At 39.9% G+C, this 19499-nt stretch overlaps 1 protein-coding gene across 5 annotated transcripts in view; it reads left to right on the forward strand.

Annotated features, from left to right (window-relative positions):
• ATP11A (ATPase phospholipid transporting 11A) overlaps nt 1–19499 on the forward strand; it is a 224217-nt gene that overhangs the window by 153359 nt on the left and 51359 nt on the right. For all 5 annotated transcript variants that reach the window (XM_073664387.1, XM_073664388.1, XM_073664386.1 and 2 more), the window contains 9 exons: nt 2266–2369; nt 5907–6088; nt 7703–7954; nt 10372–10546; nt 13724–13826; nt 14676–14821; nt 14910–14969; nt 15080–15207; nt 16671–16806. In XM_073664387.1, coding sequence (XP_073520488.1) covers nt 2266–2369; nt 5907–6088; nt 7703–7954; nt 10372–10546; nt 13724–13826; nt 14676–14821; nt 14910–14969; nt 15080–15207; nt 16671–16806 — 1286 coding nt within the window. The remainder of the gene's footprint in view (nt 1–2265; nt 2370–5906; nt 6089–7702; nt 7955–10371; nt 10547–13723; nt 13827–14675; nt 14822–14909; nt 14970–15079; nt 15208–16670; nt 16807–19499) is intronic.

The raw sequence follows: 19499 nt of genomic DNA on the forward strand, positions 1-19499 counted from the left end.
AGGCATCAAAACTATGAATTAACACATGTGGAATTATATACTTAACAAAAAAGTGTGAAACAACTGAAAATATGTCTTATATTCTAGGTTCTTCAAAGTAGCCACCTTTTGCTTTGATGACTGCTTTGCACACTCTTGGCATTCTCTTGATGAGCTTCAAGAGGTAGTCACCGGAAATTGTCTTCCAGCAATCTTGAAGGAGTTCCCAGAGATGCTTAGCACTTGTTGGCCATTTTGCCTTTACTCTGCGGTCCAGCTCACCCCAAACCATCTCGATTGGGTTCAGGTCTGGTGACTGTGGAGGCCAGGTCATCTGGCGTAGCACCCCATCACTCTCCTTCTTGGTCAAATAGCCCTTACACAGCCTGGTGGTGTGTTTGGGGTCATTGTCCGGTTGAAAAATAAATGATAGTCCAACTAAACGCAAACCGGATGGAATAGCATGCCGCTGCAAGATGCTGTGGTAGGCATGCTGGTTCAGTATGCCTTCAATTTTGAATAAATCCCCATCCCCAACAGTGTCACCAGCAAAGCACCCCCACACAATCACACCTTCTCCTCCATGCTTCACGGTGGGAACCAGGCATGTAGAGTCCATCCGTTCACCTTTTCTGCATCGCACAAAGACATGGTGGTTGGAACCAAAGATCTCAAATTTGAACTCATCAGACCAAAGCACAGATTTCCACTGGTCTAATGTCCATTCCTTGTGTTCTTTAGCCCAAACAAGTCTCTTCTTGTTGCCTGTCCTTAGCAGTGGTTTCCTAGCAACTATTTTACCATGAAGGCCTGCTGCACAAAGTCTCCTCTTAACAGTTGTTGAAGAGATGTGTCTGCTGCTAGAACTCTGTGTGGCATTGACCTGGTCTCTAATCTGAGCTGCTGTTAACCTGCGATTTCTGAGGCTGGTGACTCGGATAAACTTATCCTCAGAAGCAGAGGTGACTCTTGTTCTTCCTTTCCTGGGGCGGTCCTCATGTGAGCCAGTTTCTTTGTAGCGCTTGATGGTTTTTGCAACTGCACTTGGGGACACATTCAAAGTTTGCTCAATTTTTCGGACTGACTGACCTTCATTTCTTAAAGTAATGATGGCCACTCGTTTTTCTTTACTTAGCTGCTTTTTTCTTGCCATAATACAAATTCTAACAGTCTATTCAGTAGGACTATCAGCTGTGTATTCACCTGACTTCTGCACAACACAACTGATAGTCCCAACCCCATTTATAAGGCAAGAAATCCCACTTATTAATCCTGACAGGGCACACCTGTGAAGTGAAAACCATTTCCGGTGACTACCTCTTGAAGCTCATCAAGAGAATGCCAAGAGTGTGCAAAACAGTCATCAAAGCAAAAAGTGGCTACTTTGAAGAACCTAGAATATAAGACATATTTTCAGTTGTTTCACACTTTTTTGTTAAGTATATAATTCCACATGTGTTAATTCATAGTTTTGATGCCTTCAGTGTGAATGTACTATTTTCATAGTTATAAAAATACAGAAAAATCTTTAAATGGAAAGGTGTGTCCAAACTTTTGGTCTGTACTGTATATCTAACACATATACACTATAACACAGCGTTCATGCTTTAAAGGGGTTGTCTAGTATATATTTTTATTATCTTTTACAAAAGGCAATATTCACTTTAAGATGTCCCTCTGAACTTTAGCAGTCTCAATAGACTTCCAGCCAGCGGATCACATGGCATGTAAGCTCATGACTGATGAGTCCAGTGATCAGCGGTGATCATATGCCGTCATAGCATGTGATTGGCAACCACTCAGCTCGGCGATGCTTAGAGAACATGTTATGCCTCTAAGTAACCAGATACCGGGAGGTGAAAGGGACCTCTGGAGGTATAGTGGTTTACAGGAGGGAATATTGGTTATTTTCTTGTTTTACTGTACTGCCTCTTTAAATGTTTTATACATATATAATACATAGTATACTACAGTTCTTTATACAACTGGCTTTTTTGTTGATTTTCACTGATACGTTGCTGTTTATGATTTGTTTTTCCTGAATCTGAAAAGAATTTGCCTTGCCGACATCACGTCATTCTTTGTATAAAGGATGGGTGTGTCGTTACACTCATATAATGAGTCCTGACCTCGGAGCAAATCATCATGTACTGACTCTCCTGGGTTAGGCAGTGAGGTGTGAAAGCAGAATGCTTTTTAATATACATTTTGTGCATGCCACTAAGCATTACTCATTTAGTGTGGTTTCAGCTAGGGGAATTACTCACGTTCCTTCTCTGCTTACAGGTGACATTTTCTTATTTTGCAAAGGAGCAGATTCTTCCATATTTCCCCGAGTCAGAGAAGGCAAAGTCGATCAAATCCGAGCCAGAGTTGAACGCAATGCGGTGGTAAATTATGTTTTATGCCCAAGTCTATTTGTGGCTTGTCACTTATGTCCAGAGATGCATTGAATAGCACAGAAACACAGTAAATATTATCATATATCTTTCATCTATGAATTAAAGGGGTTATCGATTTTTAGGGACATTATTTTTCTTACTTAAAGGGAACCTGACACCAGACTCACAGAAAAACTTAGAATTTATTAGTATCAATTAAAAATGTTGAAGAAAAAAATGCCTCAAAAACAAAAAATACCAAAAACAAGAGCCAGTATATATCTCAGCCGAATAATACAGCTAAATGGAGAGGGAGGAGGGGGCAGTGCCCTAAACTGGCCCCTGATCTATCCATGCCTGTCAGTGGAGGTTGGCACCCTCTTGAACCTTGTCACCAGGTTTGTCCCATATGAGATAAGGCCACCACCTTTCAGCACTGAAATACAGTATTCTAATATACTATATACCTGCCCCCAATTCGGTCTGCAAGACAAGAAAAAGACCTTTTATAATACTCACCTACAGGCCGGTCGGGTCCGATGGGTGTTGCTGGTCCTGGTCCGGTGCCTCCTCTTTTCTTGCCATGCCGTCTTCCTTCTGTGCTTCTTGTGGATCATGCGTCCTATGTCATCCACACAGTCTCCCCGGCGTCACACTCCTGCACAGGCGTATGTCTTTGACCTGACCAGGGAAGAGTAAAGTACGCCTGCGCAGGAGTGCGATGCCAGGGACACTGTGTGGATGACATAGGACGTCTCATCCACATGGAGCACAGAAGGAGGACGGCATTGCAAGAAGAGAGGAGGCACCGGACCAGGACCAGCAACGCCCATCAGACCCGACCGGCCTTTAGGTGAGTATTATAAATGGTCTTTTTCTTGGCTTGCAGGCTGGATTGGGGGCAGATATACAGCATATTAGAATGCTGTATATCAGGGCTGAAAGGTGCTGGCCTTACCTCACATGGGACAAACATGGTGACAGGTTCCCTTTAAATGCATCTCAATAGGGATAAAAAAAAATTGGGGTTTCATTAACATTTTTGCCTTCTATAGCCTCTGTGTTGCTCTGTTTTTGTTGGCTGCAGAATGCTTTCACTGATAATCCAGCCCACTACGATGTTCTGACAAGTAACTTTATCGCTTTCTGAGCTCCTCTCAGCTGATTTTTGTCTCCAGACCAAATCGAAATTGAATGTGCAGGAAAACAAAGAGCCTGTAAAAGCAAAACGGTGCCAAATTTTTAATGAGGTCCAAATATAGAAATGATTTTTAGCCTCAAAATACATGCATTTACATCCAAAAAATTTCCCAAAAGGTTCACAACCCCTTTAATGTTTTATTTAAACATGATCATGAAAGATGATGATGTGATGATGCAGAGTAAAATGAAGAAGAAGAGGCCATACATAATTTCTATAATGTGCTAAGATTTTTTATCTGCTTTAAATAGTCAATTCTTCTTAGAAGGCTCCTCCTGCAAAAAAAAAATGATCACAGGGTATACCGCTTTGAGGATCTACAGCAATCAGCTGAACTCCCTGAATTATATAATCTCCATTGAAGTCAATGGGCTGTCCTTGTAATGCCTCACATGATGGGTTTTCTGTAGAGACACTCTTTATAACCTTTTACTTCTCTGACTAATAGATACCCATCTTTATGGATGTGGTGGCTAACATACTCCATATAGTAGCATATGGGGAGACCATTGCTCCCAGATAGAGAAATGACCTGTTCTCCCACGTGAAACATTTAAAGGGGGTGTCAAATTTATAGTACTTGACAGGAACACTAATATGTGAAATAAGTGTGTAATATACTCAGTATTAGAATTGTGCTGTTTTACACTCCTGGTGCTCGTCACGTGACCACTCATATGCAGTTTGCATATCTTTAAATTCCACAATGACTGTTTTCTCTTCTACTTCTCTCAATGGGAGTCGGGACCATTAAGAGAAGTGGAAAGGAACACAGTTGGTACCTGATTGCAAACATGCAAAACTAACACACATGGAGTTGTCACAGGACAAGAGCGGCTAGTGTAGAAACAGTCTACTGGAAGTGATGATATGGCTCCCACAAAGCCCTGATTTAAACATCATGAATAGTGATGAGCGAGTTCTGTTAACCCTTTCGGCGAGAACGCTCGGGTGCTCGATGAGTATTTGCGGCGTGCTCAAATGTTATGTTTTAGTCACTCAGTGTGCATGATTTGCGACTGTTTGACAGGCATTGCTCACATGTATTAAAGTTGTCAAACAGGCATTCCTCACATGTATTAAAACTGTCAAACAGTCGCAAATCATGCGCAGGGAGTGACTCTAACATAACATTCGAGCACGGCGAAGATACTCGGAAACCACCCGAGCATGCTTGTAAATCTCAAGTGACGAGCATGCTTGCTCATCACTAATCATGTAGTGTGTCTTGGATTACGTGAAAAGACAGAAGGATTTGTATAAGCATACAGCCACAAAAGATCTGTAGTTGGTTCTACAAGATGTTTGGAACAACTTCCCTGCTGAGTTACTTCAAAAACTGTGTGCAAGTGTATTTAGAATAATTGATGCTGTTTTGAAGGGAGTTCAGACCAAATATTGATTTAATTTAGATTCTTTTTTTTGTACATTCACTTTGTGTTTTGTTGAGTGATAAATAAAACTATTAAACACTTCTACTTTTGAAATCGTTCTCACTTTGTTGTATTTTTGCACACCTGCCTAAAACTTTTGCACAGTACTGTATATGTACATACTGTTTGCTTATGTGAAAATATACTTGACGATTTGTATTAATGTTTGTACATGATGCACAGGAATTTTGTGTTTCAACACGTGATGTAAATGCAGAACGCATATGACTGAAAGATGAGAGCATGAGAAAATGATATGAGTACAATTTGATACAGATAGATTGTAAAGCAGTTCTTGTTGGGATGTGCCGAGTGGTTTTATAGCTGCTACATGTAAGATGATCCTATTATAATTGGGCATAGTCACAACATATACAGTAGCTGTTGGCAAGGGAAACATTGGAGACTATTAGCAATACCAATATGACTCATGCTGCTTGTAAAGTCATGAATATTGCTAACAATAATCCTCCCGAACTTGTGCCAAAAGGATACTTTTTTTGTTCTACAGTCTGTTAATGGGTCCCTATTGATGCATTTGATGTGTGCACCAGAAGCATTTCTATACATATGTCAAAGTTATAACAAAACCGCTATGTGAACATATACTTGGCAACTTCCATGAATCCATGTGTTACTTTCCCAGTATGGATTACTATGTAAAAGTCAATGGCTTGCTGTGGATAACACATTTTTAACATCTGAGATGATGGTATTTTAACAATGAAGTGCTGAGAAGGAAGACTGTTGAAGGTGGATTATAGGTTCTGTTATCTGAGCCATCATATCTAGCCGCAGGTCAGGCTGTAGCAGGAAGCCATGCTTACGATCTTAGGCACTTACTAAAGTAAACCCGTATACTGTTTTCCTAGCGGTAGACCAATGGTTTTCTTGTCCTTTCCATCTCCATAGGAAGGCCTGAGGACCCTATGTGTCGCATACAAAAGGTTTTCACAAGAAGATTATGAAGCTGCTGAAAAGTTGCTTAAGAGTGCGCAGCTAGCCCTGCAAGACCGAGAGAAAAAACTGGCGGAGGCCTACGAACAAGTGGAACAGAACCTCATCTTACTGGGAGCCACAGCAGTAGAAGACAGGTTCATGAGACGTTAATGTTCTATACAAATATGGGCTAATTGAAAGTTTGTTTGGCCATTATTTATTCCAACATATCCTATCCTTCTTTCTATAACCTCTAGCACTGGTGGAAAGTTAGATGACCCTCATACACATAACGTAGTCAGCCTTTTCGGCCAAAATTACAAAATCTGGCTGACTGTGTATTGGCACTTTTTGTGTTGAAAAAAAAATCAATATATGTAAGTGTTTAAATGATCTTCATTACATGGGTGCCTATGACGGCAGCTCATCCATCACCTCTCACTTGTGTATCACTGACTGAGGGATACTACTGGCATAGCATTAGTCAGCCGCCACCGAGGTCTCATGCACGGCCGGCCGGTATTGTGCACATGTCCTATTTATGAAATCAGATTACGATTCCTGACAATACATGATGAATACCCTTTTACCAGCACCTCTAACCTCCTATTGTGGAAATGAGAGGTGCTGGATCACCCCTTTAAGGCTCATGGCACGCAGTGTTCCACGCAAAATGTGTTTTATTTTTGTATTTATATTAAAAATCAAAGTCAACTACTGTTTTTAATACATTTAGGACTGGAGGATTCAGATGCACTGCAGCCATACAAATGACAAAAGGACACCTTTGTCTGCTGTAAAAGTCAGAGCCAGCCTAAGCTCCGTGCGTTCTCCTTTGTGCAGGAGGTCTGATATATCACTACTGTCCGTCCCTTGACTGTCGTTCAATAACATGTAATTGTGGTACGGCTTTTATTGCGGCAGTTCATTTTACTGTCAACCAGATAGGGCCAATACTGCCTGTGCTATGGAGCCTTTTTAATTCTAGATAAAGCCATACATCTTTTTTTTCCCTCACATTTCAGACACTTTTAGCTATGTCTGTTTCTGTAAAATCTCGGTGACCACAAATACGGGCGCCATTGCAGCTTCTATCTGGGTTGTAACTCCCAAATGGTAACTTTGCTGGAAGGAAAGAGAATATCGAGATTATCGCTATGTTACAAGGCAATTGACACATCTGGACAGCTGGTGATAGCCCCTCTGGGTAAAAGTTTTGAAAAGTTGCCAAAATGTAGTAACTGTTGATATTTTCAAACCATTTTCTCCCAGCTCCAACAAAGTGGGCAGAGGTAGGACAAGGCAGGGGCATGGCGACCCTCTTGTCAAATTCATGACGAACTGTGGTATACCATACGCCACAGTTCTTACTCCAGTCCATAACTAGAGTCAGATTTGTGGCGAGATGCACACAGGGGTGCAAGCCACTTTTTGCACCTCACTTAATTCGTTAAAAGGTGTACACTTCTCATTGAATCGGACACCTCACACTGCACTCCACCCTCTCATCATGACCATAGTAATGAATCTTGATGGGCAAAATGTTTACTGGTGTTTTTTGTTGAAATATTCTCTTATATTTAATACTTGAAGTTAATAGAACGTTTTAAAGTGCCATTATAACAATTGTGTCATCTTGTGTGATAGAGGGGTCTTTTATATATTACATATAAGTGAAATTCATAATTGCCGTAATAATTAGGTATATACTACATATATAGACTAGAAATCGGTCATAAGTTGTTTTTTTTTATCTCATTTGTCTACAGACTCCAGGAAAAAGCAGCCGATACAATTGAAGCTTTACAGAAAGCTGGCATTAAAGTTTGGGTGCTCACCGGGGACAAAATGGAGACTGCCGCTGCTACTTGTTATGCCTGCAAACTGTTCAGAAGAAACACTCAGCTCCTGGAACTGACAACAAAGAAAATAGAGGAGCAAAGTTTACATGATGTGCTCTTCGAGTTAAGCAAGACTGTCCTGAGGCACAGCGAAAGCCTAACCAGGGACAATTTCTCAGGGTACGTGGGGCATAAAGTACAAGTGAAGAAACATACGGTTTATGCCAGCGATGAAGAATAACCTATCTCTAAATGCAATATTTATTGGGTAGCTGTGCCCTTCTTGTACATGTTTTGAAACTACAAATCAGTGTTTTTAAAGTAATACAGTGGATGTAAAAATTCTACACACCCCTGTTAAAATACCAGGCTTTTGTCATGTAAAAAATCATACCTGGAAGAATAATTTCAGAATCTGCCTCCAGAGCTTTTTGGTAAATGAAAGGAGTGTTACCAGTGTGAGACATGTAATGACAGACAGTCTGCTCTCCTGATCTACATATCTCTCATTGGTAAGACCCCATTTTATTTAAAATAAGCTCCGCAGGCAGATTCTCAGAAAGATCTATGTCCGGCCCATAGATCTTACAAAACTCATTTACATATTAAGAAAAACATGGATTTCTCTGGAATAAGACATCGGATTGCCGATATCAAGGTATCATTTTATTCCTATGACCTACATGGCAATATGGACGGCTTAGTAAGATTGATCCTAATGACAGATTCCCTTTAACCCCTTCGCCCTGAAGCCTGTTTTCACCTTTTTGACCAGGCCGAATTTTCCTATTCTGACCAATGTCACTTTATGAGATAATAACTCTGGAACACTTGCCAATTGGAGCAGAGAGGGAGCTCCCTCCTCTGCTATGCCGATCAATGTCGCTGTCACTATTGACAGTGGCATCACAGGGGCTAGCACCAATCGTGGACGTTTCTGCAGGGTGTCAGCTATGATATATAGCTGACTCCTGCTGATGATAGCGCTAGTTCTACGAGTGAGCTGACGCGATCGTCCCGGCGGTTTGCTGGAACACTCCTCCCTCGGTGCCGTACATGTACAGTGAATGTTGTGAAGGGGTTAAAAATAAATATAAAAAAAAAAAAAGCCACATATGGTATCTCCGCGCCCATAAAAGTCTGATCTATCAATATATAATATTAGTTAATCTGATGAGTAAACACTATAAATAGAAAAAAAATTAAAAACACCAAAATTGCAGTTTTTCTTTTTTGCTTCAAAACTTTAAAAAATACTGTAAGAAGTGATCAAAACATCCTATATATCCCAAAATAGTATAAATGAAAATGTTGTCTCTATTGACCAAAAAGGAAAACGTTACAGGCAGGGCTGTGGAATCGGTAAGCCAAACCACCGACTGCGACTCCTCAATTTCCCTGACTCCGACTCCACAGCACGGCCTCACTACTGAGCATGTACATAAAGTGCAGCACAGATTCATCTCCACTAAAAGCCGAGATCAGGAACAGAACAGACATTTATAGGACATTTCATAACTCTCCCAAATTCCTATGAAAACATTTACAGCACATCCTACATTGTACTACTGTACCCCATGTATTATATATTTTAGGAGTCGGAGTCAGTCCATTTTACACCCACTTCAACTACGACTCCACCAAAATGGACACCAACTCCGACTCCACAGCCCCCTGGTTAAAGATCTCGAAACATGGGGACACAATTTTTTTTTTTTTTTCAAATTTCCGATCTTTTTTTCATCATTAGGGCTCGCTCACATGAGCTTATATTATGGCCGAATGCTATCCAATGTTTTATCGGGTAGCACTCGGCCCATAGGGCAGTGCAGATCTGCGATTTATTTTCTCATGTTGATACGGCATGAGATAACAATCATCCGATGGGTGGGTGCGTGTGAAACATCAGACTGCACTCGGATGTCATCCCAGTGCAGTCCGACATCCATGGACACACAGAATAGAGAACATGGAGAAATTAAGTTCTCAATTCTTCTCCGCACCTGTGCAGCAATTCTCTCATGCGAGAGATATGGATCACACTAAGATAACACTCGGATTCTTGCAGAAGAGAACATATGCTCGTGTGACTCCAACCTTAAAATAATAAAAAAAAAAAACTAGACAAGTTTGGTATCACCATAATCGTACCTATGAGAGGAATCATATTGTCAGGTCGTTTTTACTACAGAATGTACGGCGGAAAAACAATTCCCAAAAAACAATATCAGAATTGCGGGGTTTATTTTTGCAATTTCACCAAACTTGGATTTTTTTTTCCCATTTTCCAGTAGTCAATGTGGTAAAATGAATGGTGTCATTCAAAAGTACAACTGTCCTGCAAAAACAATGTCCTAGCCTCAACTTAGGTTCATGATTGTGTCACTTTTTATAGCAAGTTATTCTAGCACTAGTTCTACTACAGAAACAGCAAATGCCTTTATGTGTAAAGATGTCCCTCTGCTTGTTCTGCTTTTGTAGAATTACCGAAGGAAACCCTTTTCATTGTCACTGTCTAAATTTCATTAGGCAAATGACTGTAATAGATGACTGCTACATCCAATTTATACCGTTTGTTTTTCTCCTAAATGGTGTAGGTTTTCAACAGATTTCCAAGATTACGGATTAATTATTGATGGCGCCACACTGTCATTAATAATGAAACCCAGAGAAGATGGCAGCTCTACAAATTACAGAGAGGTTTTCCTTGAGATCTGCAGGAACTGTAGTGCCGTATTGTGCTGCCGGATGGCCCCATTACAGAAAGCACAGGTATATATTGCTCTCAAGACACCATGCACATATTTAGGTATACACAAAGCCAGCATGTTACCCTGCAAAGCCTCGATCAGATCACTATAATCCACACGTACAGATACGATTTACTTAAATCTTTTGCATAATTATCATATAAAAGCTGGAGTAATATTCCAGCACAGATATTACTACAAAACAATAAAATATAATTTTAATAAGCCTGTCAATTGATTGCTGATATATCTGTATCTGCAGACCTGTACATGTAGATACAGTCATATGAAAAAGTTTGGGCACCCCTATTAATCTTAAGCTTAATGTTTTATAAAAATTGGTGTTTTTGCAACAGCTATTTCAGTTTGATCTATGTAATAACTGTTGGACACAGTAATGTTTCTGCCTTGAAATGAGGTTTATTGTGCTAACAGAAAATGTGCAATCTGCATTCAAACAAAATTTGACCTGTGCATAAGTATGGGCACCCTTATCATTTTCTTGTTTTAAATACTCCTGCCTACTTTTTACTGACTTACTAAAGCACTTTTTTTGGTTTTGTAACCTCATTGAGCTTTGAACTTTATAGCCAGGTGTATGCAATCATGAGAAAAGCTACTTAAAGTGGCCACTTGCAAGTTGTTCTCCTGTTTGAATCTCCTCTGAAGAGTGGCATCATGGGCTCCTCAAAACAACTGTCAAATGATCTGAAAACAAAGATTATTCAACATAGTTGTTCAGGGGAAGGATACAAAAAGCTGTCTCAGAGATTTAACCTGTCAGTTTCCACTGTGAGGAACATAGTAAGGAAATGGAAGAACATAGGGACAGTTCTTGTTAAGGCCAGAAGTGGCAGGCCAAGAAAAACATCAGAAAGGCAGAGAAGAAGAATGGTGAGATCAGTCAAGGACAATCCTCAGACCACCTCCAGAGAGCTGCAGCATCAACTTGCTGCAGATGGTGTCACTGTGCATCGGTCAACTATACAACGCACTTTGCACAAGGAGAAGCTGTATGGGAGAGTGATGCGAAAGAAGCCGTTTCTGCAAGTACGCACAAACAGAGTCGACTGAGGTATGCAAAAGCACATTTGAAGAAGCCTATTTCTTTTTGGAAGAAGGTCCTGTGGACTGATGAAACCAAGATTGAGTTGTTTGGTCATACAAAAAGGCGTTATGCATGGTGGCAAAAAAACACAGCATTCCAAGAAAAACACTTGCTACCCACAGTAAAATTTGGTGGAGGTTCCATCATGCTTTGGGGCTGTGTGGCCAATGCCGGCATCGGGAATCTTGTTAAAGTTGAGGGACGCATGGATTCCACTCAGTATCAGCAGATTCTTGGCAATAGTGTTCAAGAATCAGTGATAAAGTTGAAGTTACGCAGTGGATGGATCTTTCAGCAAGACAATGATCCAAAACACCGCTCCAAATCTACTCAGGCATTCATGCAGAGGAACAATTACAATGTTCTGGAATGGCCATCCCAGTCCCCAGACCTGAATATCATTGAACATCTGTGGGATCATTTGAAGAGGCTGTCCATGCTCGACGACCATCAAACTTAACTGAACTGGAATTGTTTTGTAAAGAGGAATGGTCAAAAATACCTTCATCCAGGATCCAGGAACTCATTAAAAGCTACAGGAAGCGACTAGAGGCTGTTATTTTTGCAAAAGGAGGATCTACTAAATATTAATGTCACTTTTCTGGTGAGGTGCCCATACTTATGCACCTGTCAAATTTTGTTTGAATGCAGATTGCACATTTTCTGTTAGTACAATAAACCTCATTTCAAGGCAGAAACATTACTGTGTCCAACAGTTATTACATATATCAAACTGAAATAGCTGTTGCAAAAACACCAATTTTTATAAAACATTAAGCTTAAGATTAATAGGGGTGCCCAAACTTTTTCATATGACTGTATATGAGCATATTATATCATGTTAGCAAAACGAGTAATTGATTTCACATGTACATAGTCTGTAATCTGTTTTCTTCTATCTTATCTGTTCCTTTCACATATATTTCCTAATGGTGGAATATGTATAAAGCTGGTGGCAAGCATTATAAATATAGGTGATCTATAATGTAGGAATTGGCTTAAAGAAATTGATTTAAATGAAATCATGTCCTGGAAGGAACCAGCCCTCAGAACTTACTGTACTGCCCCATGTAGACTTCAAGCATTGATAAATCCCTGGGCTTGTCAAGAGATAGTGATTAAATGGTTACTCGGACAACTTCTTCTTAAATATTATATTTTTCAGTGTAAAATAAAAATGACAGATACTCAACTCCCGCAGAAGCACTATGGCAGTGATGGCACCTGGTCTCCTGGGGCTCACGTAAGAATAAGCCTCTCAGCAGCCACTAATGGGCTGCTTCACTTACACTTCCTTCAGACTTTCAAGGTTCATCTGAAGGTAATGTGAGCCAAGCAATCTATTGGCCAGGACTAATTGGCTGTAGTACTCTCGTGGCATAACAGTGTCATGCAAGCCCCGGGAGATCCCAATGCAGTCACACCCAGGCCTTGAAGTTGAGGGGGCCAAAAAATTCCTATGGCCTATGTGAGAAGATAAATATTATAAAAGACTCGTGAGAGTTGGGGACCTTATTGCAGAGTTTGTATTGGGGCCCACAAGTTTAATTTTCCTCCAATGGGAAGCTTATCACTAGGATATTGTATCATTTTATGTTCCAATGAAGACCCGACCTCTGGGACCTCCACTAATCCTGAGGATGAAAAGGCTGGAGCTCTACTTCAGATCTGAGCAGCGGCGCTCCCTTTCTGCGGTGCATGGAACTGCAGCCAACCCCATTCATTTTACTAAGGCTGCTCTACAGTTCCATACACAGCAGAAGTATGAAAATGACTCTGTGCTGGAAAAAAAACAATGTAGGAAAGGCAACGCTGAGGCTCCAGTCTTTTCAGGGTCAGTGGGCATCGTATAATGATGGCATATGCTAGCGATATACACATACCCGATGAGATAAGGATCTTTATATGAGCAATGCAGACCATTTTGGTCAATGCTACTAAAAGAAAACGTATGTTTATGCTTGTAAAACGCATGTCACTACAAGCTGTCTCACTGTAGTCAATTTATTTGTTACCCTTTACCTTGTTACCTTACTTAAATAATAATAATCTAAATCAATGTTTTATATGAGGATGTTTTCTCTGTTGCAGATTGTCAAATTAATAAAAGCATCAAGAGAACGTCCGATTACTCTTGCAGTAGGAGACGGCGCAAATGATGTTAGCATGATCCTTGAAGCACATGTTGGAATTGGTATGTCACTATCTATTGGGTCTATGGCTTCATTACTTGACTAAGAGAATATTAATTCTGTTCATTGATGTGTTTTCTTCAAGAAGTGTGAAAACCTCATGCCAAGCTGCTATACAGCTGTGAGATTTGCACCTCAAAGAAATTACATTAACTTTTTCTGCCCTTATATAAGAATTATTATTTTCATTTTTTTTAAATAGAAAAAGTTATCATGCAAGAGTCAGGTAGTCTTCTATACTATTTGCTCAGTTAAAAAAAATCTAGAAGGATCTATAGATCCATTTCAAGTCAACTATTTTCATTAGGGTCCAGTACAGTTGTCCATCATATCGATCTTGTAAAAATTAAATAAAGATTAAACCTAACATTTTGGCTAAATCCATTCTTGCAACATTCCCCAAAGAATAATGGAAAGGGCTAGTCTGTAAAAGTATTTAGGTCTATTTCATTCTTTGGCCATGCGCAGTAGGTTAATTTTGGCCAAGACTCACAATTTCAGTGGGAACAGCCAGGCATGTAATGTGTATGGTGGTGGTCCTACCCTCCCTCAGCGCCATTAATTTTCAATGCCCAATCATTTCTTCTCATAGGAGATAAACCACTGCCAGAGGCAAATGTCAGCTGCTAATTTTCCTCCTTCCATGAGGAACCCACACGTAAGGTTGTAGATATATAAGGTGTATGGCTATCTTAACGGTTATTGTCCCAATTTGGATAAGTGGTTTAATTTGACGTGCTCGTTCCTAGATAAAAAAAAAGTCACTACAAGGACATGGATAAAGATATAGAAGGAATGATAAAAGAAGGCTTATGATTTCCTGACTGTACCTTTACGTTTCTCCATTTCAGGTATCATCGGGAAGGAAGGACGACAGGCCGCCAGAAACAGTGACTATGCAATCCCTAAATTCAAGCATTTAAAAAAGATGCTGCTTGTCCATGGCCATTTTTATTATGTTAGAATAGCGGAGCTTGTCCAATACTTTTTTTATAAGGTGAGGACAATTGATGGCAGACTATGAAGTGTGCGGCACAGCTTGTAGCAGGCTCCTCACACCATAACCCTCTGTGCTTGTCTTTCAGAATGTCTGCTTTATTTTCCCTCAGTTTTTATACCAGTTCTTCTGTGGATTTTCACAACAGGTCTGTGATACAATATGTTATTACCTGCAGATTATTTTGTTATTTTACATTATTTTAACCTGTGTGTCCAACAAAGTCTTCATCATCCTGTACTTTTTGTTTTCTTACAGCCTTTATATGACACTGCATATCTGACACTGTACAATATCAGCTTCACTTCACTGCCTATCCTATTGTATAGTCTAATCGAGCAACATGTCAGTATGGAAATGCTGAAAAGAGACCCAACACTATACAGGTATCGTTTATTATCACGCCAGTACAATCTTATAATGGAGACCGCACTCCCCGTCACCTCTTATCAACCAGAATGCCCATAAGAGTGGAAAAACTCCTTGAGAGTAATCCAAAAATATGGAAGTCAACAGCACCAAGGTCTTTGAAAAATTTAAAAAGTGTAGATTTATTGCCACCAAAAAGTGTGCGATGTTACACTTAGCAAAGGCTTGAGAGACTCATTTCTGAGCAGTAATGTCACATACTATGTGGTTTAAATAAATCCACACTTTTTCAATTTTTCAAAAACCCTGGTGCGGTTGACTTTTTCATATTTTTCAGGTATTGTTTATAGATATAGACTGTAATGTCTATGGCTGAATAGCACGTTTAGTTAAACGTGCCCCCTGACCATACCCATAAAGATCTCAGCTGCTTTTAGGGGCTGATCGCTATGAAGCTTCTTCTATGGCTAAGGGGTTTTTATGATTTGCACAATTCTGATTTGCACAGGCTCCCTTGACAATAAGAAAAGCACAACATGTTCCCCTGTTTGGTCCACATCAAACAAGTGCAGGAAAACCTGCCAGTAAGTGGGCAGTCTCCCTGCAGTGCCCCCGCAGGGGAAAGTAAGCATTGCATTATGTCTGATCACCGTAGTGGATTGTGTGTATAGTGCAGACTAGAGCAGGTCCTCCAGAACTAGAGTCGCTCCTTTTAGCTGCTCTCCAGCTGCCCAAGAGATGAGGAGTATGAAAATAGAACCTTTTTATTAATGACATTTAAAAACCGGACAACACTTTTAATAGGGACGGCCTTCAGCCTGCAGGTAAGATTTATTATTCTATATTATTAAAGAAATTGACTGCCATTGCTTTATCAAATTAGGCCAGCTTCCTGTTTTTACAGTTGAGTAATCTCCCGTTTTTGCTTCCATTAATGGTTTTTAGCCATGCAGTTTGGAGCCTGAGTTTGTCAAAATAATAAAAATAACATATACATATTTGCCTAAAATCATGTTTCATTTTTTAATTGTGAACAGCATAAAAAATTAAAAAAATAGAAGAATGTAGAATTGCTTTTTTGTCCATTTCCCTGCAAAGTTTTATCTAAATTAAAATGTAATGTAGAGTGTATGTTTTTCAAAATGGTGTCTATACAAAAAATATCACAGAAAAATAAACAACATAAAAACCAGATACGCCTCTATCAGAGAAAATAAAAAATAAAAAAATGAGTTGGTCTTAAGGGTTTTGTGACACATGTAAGATGCTGCATCAGCGGAATCAGTGGCTTCATATGTCATTATGTCACATTGCCGTTCCTGTCTTCACACAGTGTATGGTATGTTAGCAGGGTGATTAATTCTCAATGAGAAAGTAATTTCCTAATGAAGTCAATATAGATCAGCAAGTGTCTGTGTGAAGCAGAAAAAAATGCTTTGGCCAGCATTTAACAAGCTATTTTTTTTTAATTCTTAAACAGGGACATTGCAAAGAATGCACTTCTGCATTGGCGTCTGTTTATTTATTGGACCTTCCTGGGATTGTTTGATGCCGTCGTATTTTTCTTCGGGGCGTATTTCATGTTTGACAATGCCACTGTGACTAGCAATGGACAGGTAAGGGCCGGGAAAACCAAGGAGGTAAATTCATATTATGGAAAAAATAATAAAAAAAAACCCACAAATCGGCAAATACAGCGAAAAGTAGTGGAATATTTTATACCACAATGAGTCTTGGGTGTCATGTTTGTGCTACATTTGTGTCTTTAGCAATCATTTTATTTTTTAATCCGAAAGTCATTTTTTTTTTATTATTTTTAGTACACAATATTATCCTAATTATGAAAAAATATGTTAAAAGGATTTGTTTTTTTTGCTTCTTGTTTCACAGATTACTCTTTATTATCATATTTGATGATAATAAGTAATTTCTGACATTACGTGTTTACATCATTTGTTCTTTTCAAACCATTTTCAGTTTGCTGGGTTTATCTGTCAAGGCAAAAAAGGAAGCCAATAATTTTACTATTAAAAAATGGCAAGTGTGGGCAGCACCTCAGCACAAATAAATTGATATGTACAGTCATGGCCAAAAGTTTTGAGAATGACACCAAAATTATATTTTCACATGATCTGCTGGCCTCTGGTTTTTATTAGTGTTTGTCTGATGTTTATATCGCATACAGAAATATAATTGCAATCATATTATGAGTACCAATAGGTTATATTGACAGTTAGAATGAGTTAATGCAGCAAGTCAATATTTGCAGTGTTACCCCTTCTTCTTCAAGACCTCTGTAATTCTCCCTGGCATGCTCTCAAACAACTTTTGGACCAAATCCTGACTGATAGCAGTCCATTCTTGCATAATCAATGCTTGCATTTTGCCAGAATTTGTTGGTTTTTGTTTGTCCACCCGTCTCTTGATGATTGACCACAAGTTCTCAATGGGATTAATATCTGGGGAGTTTCCAGGCCATGGACCCAAAATCTCTGTTTTGTTCCATGAGCCATTTAGTTATCACCTTTGCTTTATGGCAAGGTGCTCCATCATGCTGGAAAAGGCATTGTTGGGCGCCAAACTGCTCTTGGACGGTTGGGAGAAGTTGCTCTTGGAGGACATTCTGGTACCATTCTTTATTCATGGCTGTGTTTTTAGGCAAGACTGTGAGTGAGCCGATTCCCTTGGCTGAGAAGCAACCCCACACATGAATGGTTTCAGGATGCTTTACAGTTGGCATGAGACAAGACTGGTGGTAGCGCTCACCTCTTCTTCTCCGAATAAGCTGTTTTCCAGATGTCCCAAACAATCGAAAAGGGGATTCATCAGAGAAAATTACTTTGCCCCAGTCCTCAGCAGTCCACTCCCTGTACCTTTTGCAGAATATCAGTCGGTCCCTGATGTTTTTTCTTGAGAGAAGTGGCTTCTTTGCTGCCCTCCTTGAAACCAGCCCTTGCTCAAAGAGTCTCCGCCTCACAGTGCGTGCAGAAACAATCACACCAGCCTGCTGCCATTCCTGAGCAAGCTCGGCACTGCTGGTAGTCCGATCCCGCAGCTGAAACCGTTTTAAGATATGGTCCTGGTGCTTGCTGGTCTTTCTTGGGCGCCCTGGAGCCTTTTGACAACAATGGAAGCTCTCTCCTTGAAGTTCTTGATGATGCGATAGATTGTTGACTGAGGTGCAATCTTTGTAGCTGCGATACTCTTCCCTGTTAGGCCATTTTTGTGCAGTGCAATGATGGCTGCACGTGTTTCTTTAGAGATAACCATGGTTAACTGAAGAGAAACAATGATACCAAGAACCAGCCTCCTTTTAAAGTGTCCAGTGATGTCATTCTTACTTAATCATGACTGATTGATTGCCAGCCCTGTCCTCATCAACACCCACACCTGTGTTAATGGATCAATCACTAAAACGATGTTAGCTGTTCCTTTTAAGGCAGGACTGCAATGATGTTGAAATGTGTTTTGGGGGTTAAAGTTCATATTCTGGGCAAATATTGACTTTGCAAGTACAGTAATTGCTGTTAAGCTGATCACTCTTTGACATTCAGGAGTATATGCAAATTGCCATTACAAAAAATGAAGCAGTAAACTTTGGAAAAATTACTATTTGTCTCATTCTCAATACTTTTGGCCATGACTGTAGGTCGTGGATGCAAGTATGCCAAAAAGAGGATGATCCCAATCCTCCATAAGATCCAAAGGCGAAGAGAGCGACAACAGCATCTGCGGTAGGAAAAAGCATCTTCTTCTTTATTAATACATCACATAACACAGCTGTCTCCCCATATTATGTGATGTATTAATATAGAAGAATATACTCTTCGCTGCCTGGCATGCTGTTGTTGCTCTCTTCACCTTTGAATAATTTTACTATTAACAACAAACATTCCCAATCCCTACTAGGTTATGAGCTAGTTTCATAGACAGTATATACCAGAAGATGTTGAGTAATAATAATACATCTTAAAGGGAAAATTTCACCAATATATGACCAGTGATAAGGCTTCGACCATGTTGTTGGCTGCCAGTGCAATGGCTTCACCCCAGTGCTCATGTTCTGTACCTCTAGGACATACAGGGGTATCTGCAGCTGGCGAGCCACATGTGACTACCTGGCTACTAATTAGAGGACACCGCTCTAGTATGGAAAGACGAAGAGGTAGAACCTAAATGTATGAAACCAACCCGAAATCCCAACTCCAATAGGTGAAGAATGATACACTGAGCCAGCAGTCAGGATATGTTATATGTAGTGACAATACCTCTATAGATCAGCTAGAATATAATGAAGTTATAAGAATAA

This window comes from Phyllobates terribilis, unplaced genomic scaffold (genome assembly GCF_046119375.1).
Source record: "Phyllobates terribilis strain yellow unplaced genomic scaffold, ASM4611937v1 Scaffold_2__4_contigs__length_985480577, whole genome shotgun sequence".
NCBI lineage: Eukaryota > Metazoa > Chordata > Amphibia > Anura > Dendrobatidae > Phyllobates > Phyllobates terribilis.